General features: G+C 42.6%; 1 protein-coding gene across 2 annotated transcripts in view; it reads left to right on the forward strand.

Annotated features, from left to right (window-relative positions):
* The first annotated feature begins 4,835 nt into the window (after positions 1–4,835).
* Positions 4,836–9,670, forward strand: part of LOC114024140 (inter-alpha-trypsin inhibitor heavy chain H4-like) — a 28,942-nt gene continuing 24,107 nt past the window's right edge. For both annotated transcript variants that reach the window (XM_027837056.1, XM_027837057.1), the window contains exons 1-2: positions 4,836–4,943; positions 5,902–6,062. In XM_027837056.1, the coding sequence (XP_027692857.1) occupies positions 4,863–4,943; positions 5,902–6,062 (242 nt within the window). In that variant the 5' untranslated portion in view covers positions 4,836–4,862. The remainder of the gene's footprint in view (positions 4,944–5,901; positions 6,063–9,670) is intronic.

Raw genomic sequence — 9,670 nt, forward strand, 5'->3', positions numbered from 1 at the left:
TCTTAGGTCTTGAATTCCCTCCTTCATCATCACCTACTGGCTTTTCTGGCTTCCTTCAAGTCCTAGGGAAGATCCCACATTCTACAAGAAGCCTTTCCCATTCCCTCTTAATGCCAATGCCTTCCCTCTATTAATTATTTCCAATTTATCCTGGATATAACTTCTTTGTACATAGTTTTCATGTTGTCTTCCCCATTAGACTGTGAGTTCCTTGAGATCTGGGTCTATCTTTTGCTTTTCTTTGCATCCCTAGGCCTTAGTTTTCTTATCTATAAAATAAAGAGGCTGGACTAGAGGACATGTAAGGTCTCTTCTAGACCCAGATCTATGATTCTATGATCCTAGGATAAAAGAAAAAGTTATATTTTGGGAAAGTATTTTTGCATCATTGTCTGATTAAATTCCTACAGCCAAAATCTTTAGAGAAATGACATAAATTTATAAGATTAATAGTCACTCCCCAAGAGATAGGTGGTCAAAGAGTATGAACAAATTGATTTCAAGAGAAGAAATGATTTCAACAGCTATCTGAAAAAATGTTCCAAATCATGAATGACAAGAGAAATGCAAATTAAAACAATACTAAATCTATCAAGTTGGCAAAGATGCTAAATGAAAGAAGTAGTCAATGTTGGAGGGAGGTGGTGTTGTGTCACTAAGAAGACACATTTTTACTTATCAGTCTGTTTCTTCAAGTTTATTTGTCACAGTTTTGGAGCTAGGGGATTCACTGACTTTTCAGGGCAATGTTCCCTGAGTGCCAGGAGATAATTTGGCATGTGTATACAGTTACAGGCTGTGCCAGAGACCAGAAGTGAGCAGACTTCAGGGGGTCAGAGGCTTCATTTCACATTTAGTGCTCACCCTCACCCCTGGGGTCTACAATTCTGGGAACTGACCCTGAGCGGGAGATAGGTTTGGGATATGTTATGTAAGTCAGCTTTACCAGATGAGAAAAGGACAGTTGTGTGACTGCATATATAGGAGTGAATGAGGAGAAATATGTCACATATGAAAGATAGAGGCCTAATCTCTCAAAAGACAGCATTTACAAGAACACAGGGAAGAGATAGACAATGAGTGCCATTGGGTATCTGAAAAAAAAAATAGTTCTGCCCACTTTGCAAGTTTCCACTTAAAGATTGATTTTTTTCTTCTTCAGTTCCTTCAGAACAGAAAAAAATATTTTTGTGGATTAAGTTAAACTTTGGTCAGAATATAGAGCATAAAGCAATACAGCAAATAGGAAAACAGATAAGACTAGTCTTAGGTACAGGGAAAGAATTGTTTTTCTACTGCAGGACCATGGGAAGTTAAATGTGCTAATACATTGTTGGTAGAGCTGTGCTTTGATTCAACCATCCCAAACAGTTTGGAGTTATTTGAGAGGAATGACTAAATTGTTCATGCTTCTTGATCAGGCAATATTATTTCTGGGTTCATAATCCAAGGAGGCCAAAGGCTGAAAGAAAGGTCTCTTTGTGCTAAAATGCTTCTGGTAGAACTATTTGTAGCATAAAAAGTTGAAAAAAAATTGTATCCATTGATTGGGATATGGCTGAACAAATTGTGGTGTATGTATTTATGAGAATGTAATGGAATATCATTTCACTATTAAGATCAATGCATATGAAGAATTTGGAGAAACACAGAAGACTTGTGTAAAATGATACAGTGAAATAGCCAAATGAAAGACAGAGACAGAGAGAATGTGCTTTAAGTTTTACAAATTTAGGAGAAAGGGAGAGGTAGATTGGGGTAAATTATCTCACATAAAACAGACAAGAAAAGGCTTTTACAGTGGAGGGGAAACGGGGGAAGGTGAGAGGGAATGAGTGAATCTTATTCTCATCAGATTGGGCTTAAGGAGGGAATAACATACACACTCAATTGGGTATGGAAATCTATTTTACCCTACAGGAAAATAGGGGGGGGAAGGGGACAAGAGAGCAGGGGGATGATAGAGAGGAGGGCACATTGGGGGAGGTGGTAATCAGAAGCAAACACTTCTAAGGAGGGACAGGGTCAAAAGAGAGAATAGAATAAAGGGGGTGGGTGGGATAGGATTAAGGGAAATATACTTAGTTTTTCACAACATGACTACTATGGTAGTGTTTTGCATGACTACACATGTATAACCTGTATTGAGTTGCTTGCCTTCTCAATGAGGGTGGGCAGGGAGGGAGGAAGGGAGAAAATTTGGAACCCAAAGTTTTAAAAACAAATGTTAAAAAAATTGTTTTCACATGCAACTGGGAAACATGAAATACAGGAGATGGGGTATAGAAATCTGTTCTGTCCTACAGGAAAATTGAAGGGGAAGGGGATGAGAGAAGAGGGAGAGAGATAGAAGGGAGGGCAGATTGGGGAAGGGATATTCAGAATGCATGCCATCTTGGGGTGGAGGGAGGGACAAGATGGGAAGAAAATTTGGAACTCAAAATCTTCTGGAAGTGAATGTTGAAAACTAAAAATAAATAAATTAATTAAAAAAAGTTTTACAAATTTGATCTTCAACACAAACCTATGAGGTAGTAAGCACTATTCTTATCCTCATTTTACAGATGAGGAAATTGAGGCTCAGAGAGGCCAAATGACCTGCCCAAGCTCATGTGAGAGAAGTTGACAAAGACCACTACCCCATTTGAATCCCAGGCACACCATCTTGTGCTATTTTGTTGTGAGCTGAAGGACAAAGCTGCTGCAGCTTTATCCTAGGTATCTCGTTCTCACCTCTTAGAAGAACCAAAAGACGTTGTTAGTGAAGGTGGAAGATTCCAGAGTTCCGGGAAAAGCTGTCCTCCCAGGCTTTGATTTAAGTGGGACCAGCTGTACAAACCCCTTTTCTATCTCCTACGACTAAGAATATACATTTTTCTCCAACAAGGATGCAATTCTTTCTGTATCTTTTTTTTTAATGAATAGGCATCTTTCTTTTTGTTGTTTCACACACTGTTACTTTGAATAATGCTCAGCTTATGAATGCTGCCCTAATAACCTGAGTATAAGAAGACTCTCAAGTCATGCCCAGGGTAGATTGCCATCCACTTTGCTATCTAACTCGGCTGGTCAGGATAAACAGCTACTTGCTTCACTCTTCATTGACTCTGTACTGATATTTTGCAACCCTGACCTCGAGGACCCAGATTGGTAAGTAATATGCCTCTTGGGTCACTAAAAGATGTCACCACTGTACCTGCCAGGAAACTGAATTGCTTCTGTGTGAATTGTCTTAGGAAGATTCTGAAGATCACCTGGCAGGATAAAATACCAGACATTGAGGTCCTTTCTTGAACTAAACTGTCAAGAATTCAAACTCTGCTGCAGAGAGCACAACTATGATGGGCTGGCCACGTAGTTCAAATGCCAAACGTCACTTGCCTAAAAGACTATTTTATGGAGAACTCACAGGGGGCAAGCGTTCACACGCACTTATCTCACGTTGTCTTGTCTCACATTCTCAAGGTCTAAGAACTCTGGAATTGATTGTGTGAAATGGGAGACACTGGCGTAGGACTGTCCAGCATGGCATGCCCAAATCAGAGAAGGTCCTGTGCTCTATGAGCAAAGCAGAATTGAAGTAGCTCAAAAGAAATGCGAGCTGCACAAATTTAGAGTAGCCACTCCACATGTTCCCATGGACTATTTGTGCCCCACCTGTTGTAGAGCATTCTGAGCTCACATTGCTCTGATTAGCCACAGTCAGACGCATAGTAACTTGACTCTAACATAGTAATGTCCTTGTGGTCCTCTTCAAATAAGGAAGGACAATAACCAACCATCAGCATGTCTGGAGGTAGGATGTGAACCCAGGTCTTTCTCAATCCATGACCAATTTTCTATCTACTTACTATCTAAGCACGATATCCATGATGACCATAAACACATATTTAACATTTTATTTTCCCCTAATTAAATGTAAAAAATAATTTTAACATTCTTTTGACTACAAAAATATAAATGAAGACAAAACTGAAGGATAACCGAACTTGGGTCAAATACAACAGACAATATGGGCCAATAAAAATTCCTCACTTCCTCACTCTGTTAAGAAGTGATAAATTTCTAAGAACCCAAAGTTACATATGTTATCAGTCACAATTGCTAAATTAGCTGGTTTTGTTTAGCTGTTTTTTTTTTTTTTTCACAGCAGGCTGGTGGGTGTGGGGGTGGACTGAGTTGGTGATTGGGAAATGATGGTTGTGTTGAAACAAAATATGACAGAGCTGATCCACCTCTCTTGGATTTCACACTTTGCTCAGGAGATGGTAAAGGGGGGAGGGGGGCCTCATAGCTCCACATTTAGGGCTTGTGTATTCAACTCATCTGTGTTGGCTCCTTTTCCCTGTACTGATCGGTGAAGGGGAAATCTTGTCTTACCTAAACATTTTTTATATCTCTTCACTTCTCAAAGTTCTTGGTTGGATATTGAATAAAGATTCATTGAATTGCATTGGTTTGAACTCAATTCTCTCAATTCTGCTCAAGTTTGTGATTTCTCCCTCCTTGACTCCACCTCTCCTCCATCTCCAGCACTTGGGGTAACCTAGTCTAGGTCCTGGGGGATGGGGAAGGAAGCAATGTCCTAGGTCCAAAAGCAAGGAGAGAGGGTTGGTCTGTGGGTGGTACAGCCTAGGGTACAGAAGGACAGAGGAGGAAACTGCATGAAGCTTCCCAACTGAGGGGGTGTTTTCCAACAGTTGCAAGGCCTTCTGGGAAGTCCTGTCCTAGAGCCCTGCATCTGGCCTATTAAAACCCCTCCCCCTTCCCAACTTCCCGTAATCACTGCTAAGGGTGGTTATTGATTCACTGAAGGCTCTAAATCCTGGCCCTTCCTGTGCCATTGCCTCTGTCCAACCAGAATGGGGGTCCCAGCACACATCCTGCCCTTCTCTATCCTCATCTTTCTGTCGGCTTCCTTTGTTTCTGTGGCTGCTCAGAAGGTACATGGGTGTCTGTGATTTAGTGCATATATGTGGGAGAAAATAGATTTTGAGGGTATACAGAGGTATCTGGAAGTACAATGGACTAGGGGTTTGGAGACCTGCATTTGACTTCCGGGTCGATCACAGTATGAATTTGGGCAAGTCACTTTATCCTTGGCCTCATACTGTGATGACCCTACATCTGTAAAATGGGCACAAATGAATGAGGTGTGAGTGTGTACAAATGAATGTCTGAGCTGGCAGGCGTATGGCTATTGGCTATTTGTGCATCTGTAAAATGGGGCTAATAAAAGCACCCACTTCTCAGGGCAGTTGTGAGGATTAAATGAGATATTTGTAGAGTGCTTTACTAACCTTAAAGTTAGCTATTACATCATCATTATCATCATTTATCATCTATTATATTATGAATATAGAAAAGTTTGAATGTTTGTTCTTCCTGAGAGTGGAGCAGGGTATCTACAGCCCCCTACCATACTGACAAGGACCCAAGAACAGAAAGGCATGATTCAGAAGCCCTGGCCAGAGCTCTGGTGATTTGGTCTGCCCCTGGTTTCCCTGTGAAGAGAATCAGGCAGAAAAGAGAAAGTTCCTAGGATCTCGGGACCAAACTTATTCAGCCTTTCTTCTCCCCATCTTTCGGAGCAAAAGACTAAGTGCTCAGTCACTCAGAACCTTGAGTAGAGGCAGAACCAAGACCTAAGTCTGATTCCCAACTCAACTCATCCTTCCTATATTGGAATACACTTCTTACCATCCCCATAGGAAGTAAATAATGCTATACCCTCTCTCTCCTAATTGGGTTGCACTGAGAAACTTGGGTTCTTTCACTTCTTCCGAGCAATGACTAGTGACATTTGTGAATTTCTGCCTCCAGGGTTCAGGGAAGTGGGGATAAGACTGTGCCAGATCTTTTCCCCTTGGTGACCTCCCCATTCTCTCAATCCCACCCTAGAATGGTATTGACATCTACGGTCTCACCCTGGACTCCAAGGTCACATCTCGCTTTGCCCACACCACCATCACCAGCCGTGTGGTCAATAATGCGGAAGAGGCCCAGGAAGCTGTCTTCCAGGTGGAGCTGCCCAAATCAGCCTTCATCACCAACTTCTCCATGTAAGTACTGATCCCTGGATGACCTACTTACTCCCTTCCTCCTCCAATTTTCCTCCTCTCCGTGATGTCCTATCCCCCGTATCTCAACTTTCTCCATTTCCTATCTCCCCTATGAAAAGTCTAAGGAGCAGGACTAGTGGCCTGATGTATATGTGCACCCAACATGCAGAGTATGGTTAATGAGCAGAGTGGAACTGACATTTTAGTACAAAGAAATAAATATGACTTCATATGAATCACAGAAACTTGGTAGGTTAAGAATCATGATTGGAACCAATTAGGTAGAAGAGGACTCAAAGACTACCTTCCTGAAGCTGCCCAAGGTAGCCTTATACCAACTTTCCCGTATGGGTGGTAAGTCTGGACCTTCCTTCCACCCCGTGCCTCCTCTCCTCTCTCTGTGACATACTTTACACACACCCCCCACCAACTTCCTGTGCTTTCCATCTCTCCTAAGAGTAATTATTCATGACCTCCAGTGTCTGTACATCAATGAGTTCAGTATGGATAATAAATAAAGTCTACTTGAGGTTTTAACACAAGGAAGAAAATATAACCTCATCGCATCCTTTACTGAATGGAAATTCATGGACATGTGGATAGTGACATAGGTGATGAGCATTTGGGCTAGGACAAAGAGAGAGAGGAATATTAGTTTTAAAGCATACTACTACGTTTGGTCAGAGAGAAGCTATGGATGATGTTTTTTCTAATTTTAATGGACTGAGGCATTTACCACATTTGTAATTTCCAAAGTAGAATTAATAAGACTTGATAATTGATTGTGTCCAATGGGTGACGCAGAAGGAAGATTCAGAGACTGACAAAAATTGGAGACTGAATGGTGCACAGGGAGAAAAAAGTGAATTTAAAAAGAACAAATGTAGGGGGAAAGATAATGAATTCAGTATCATATATATCGAGTTCAAGATGCAGATGGGTCATCCAGGTGGAGATATCCTGAAGGCAGTTGGAGAGATCATTCCGGAGCTCAGAAGACAGGTATGAGCTAGAGACATAAACTGGGTATCATCTGCACATACATGCTCATTGCAGATGGGGCAGTGAATGAGATTGTTGAGAAACAAAGAAGAGAGGAGAAAAGTGACCCTTAAGGAACAACCTCATTGAGGGGGTTAGAAGAGGAAAAGGAGCCATTGAAAGAGACCAAGAAGAAGAGACATGAGAGGTAGGAGGTGAACCAGTAAAGCATGGTGTCTCTGAAGTCGAGAGAGCTGGTGTATGGGTTGGAGGGTAGCTGCAGTTCTTTGGTGATCTGTGACCCTAAAGGTTGCTTTGACCTTGGGATTCTATGATTTCCATTGTGTCCTCTTGCCTCCAGCACCCTCTTATTACCTTCTTTGTTGTTCCTCCTCATCACCTTTTCCTCCTAGAGGTGCCTAGAGGAGGAAAGTAGAAGGGGAGCAGTGAGAAAAGTGGCAGGTTGTGACTTATTCGACTCAGAACACAAGCTCTTATCTTTCTTCCCCTCCATTTTTTTTCTCCTCCCTTCCCTACTCCTCTTCTCCCTCTCCTCTCCTCTGACTGGTTTCCAGATTTTGTAATGTTTGTAGTGGGGCAGTGAACTCCTTCTCTGACCTTCCCAGGGTCATAGCAGCAAATGGGGGAGGGGCATAGGATCAGGGCAGGCGATGAAAGGAAGCAAAGATGAGGAAGAGAGGACATTGTCAAGGGAAGTCTGTTAGAGTAGCTCAGTCTCAAGGAAGAGCCTTGTCTAGACAGGATGGAGTGGATGAGGTCCCAGTCCAGAGACAGGAGTTTGGACCCTGTGACTTCTGGATGAGGGACTCTGATTCTATGCCTAGGCTGGAAGGGGAGGTGTGGTGAATCATGTTAAGCCTGTATTCTACTGTCCTCAAAGCACCTCAGCCTCTCTGGGGTAGGCAACAATTTCATCCATTTGGAAACGAGACCAAATTCTTGTCCTGGTCCTGGCCCACCAGAGACACTTCTCCCAGGGCAGGGCCACACCACGAGCTGCCTGGAGCTTTGCCTTCGTGGTTGGGAGCTCCTAAGCTCCAGGGCTGGTCATATCTCTTGACTTGTTGGGTGTTCCAGGAACCCAGAGCCTCTCTGGACTTGGGAACTTTTGTTCCCTGAGATAGGGGAGCAGGGGAAGGTTTGTGCTGATTTCAAAATCCTGCAGCAGAGGGGTACCTAGAGGGAGACTGGATTTTCAGCACCCAGCAAAGTAGCTATCCAGGCTCTAGAATCAGAATGTCACAGTTGCAGGAAACCTTAGTGACTCTTGTCCAGCCCTATTTGAATTTTCTAGTTGGGAAGACTAAGGCCAAGAGAAAGCAAAAGACTTAGACAAAATCACACAGTGAGTTAATGGCAGAGCTAGGAGGAGGCTTCCGCTAGGTGGTGCAATAGAGTGGTGGATAGAGCATGGGCCTTTAAGTTAGAAAGACCTGAATTCAAATCCTGTGGCCAACATTTGCTAACTGTGTGACTCTGGACAAGTCACTCAGCCTCAGTTTCCTCATCTGTAATATAAGGATAATGGAAGCACCTGCTTCACAGGGTTATTATAGAGGATCAAGTAAGACAGCACTTGCAAGGTGCTTTTGCCAACATTAAAATGCTGTATAAATTCTAGCCATTCTATTGCTCCTGGTCCAGTGCTGGAGAAGACAGACCATTCCACTCTTCATCTCTAGCCCCACTTTCAGCTCTGTCTGGTTTTTGTAATCTTGATTTTACTGTTTCCTGTAACCATCAAACTCTATGGTCATATTTGTGACATATTTGTGATTATTTGTACACCAATAATTTACTGAGAATTCGCCTTCAAGGAAGTGACAGAGAATGGTCCTATGGAAGTAGATTGTTTCTATTCTTAGGAAAGTGGCCCAAACACGTCTTGGTTAATCTAGAAATTGTATCATCAGCTCTTGAATATTTGGAGGTAATTATGGCAATATTGGGTAGCTAGGTGGTGCAGTGAGAGAATGCTGGACCTGGAGTCAAGAAGACTCATCTTCTTGAGTTCAATTCAGCCTCAGATATTTACTAGCTGTGTGACCCTGGGCAAGTCACTTAACCCTATTTGCCTCAGTTTCCTCCTCTGTAAAATGAGTTGGAGAAGGAAATGGTAAACCACTCCAGTATCTTTGCCAAGAAAATCCCAAATGGGGTCATGAAGAGTCGGACACAACAGAACTACAAAAATAGCAACATCTTGAGATTCTCATCTCATCTCCTATCTCTATGCTTTTTCACTGGCTGTTCATCACACCTGGTACACACTCCCTCTTCATTTCTGTCTCTTGGAATCTTTAGTTTCCTTGTACCACCTCCTGCAGGAAGTCCTTTCTGATATCCAGTGTTTAGTCCTCTCTTCCCCTGGCTCAAAACAAGTCTGTTTTGTCTCCCTAGCACACAGCCTTGCATACAGTAGTCACTTACTGTATAGCTGGGCCCTCCTCTCTCTCTCTCTCTCTCTCTCTCTCTCTACCTCCCTCCCTCTCTCTCTCTCTCTCTCTCTCTCTCTCTCTCTTTCTCTTTCTCTCCTTCTCTCTCTCCTCCTCCTCCTCTTTCTTCTTCTTCTTCTTCTTCTTCTTCTTCTTCTTCTTCTTCTTCTT

Source organism: Vombatus ursinus, unplaced genomic scaffold (assembly GCF_900497805.2).
Source record: "Vombatus ursinus unplaced genomic scaffold, bare-nosed wombat genome assembly UNPS02014820.1, whole genome shotgun sequence".
In the NCBI taxonomy this organism is placed as follows: domain Eukaryota; kingdom Metazoa; phylum Chordata; class Mammalia; order Diprotodontia; family Vombatidae; genus Vombatus; species Vombatus ursinus.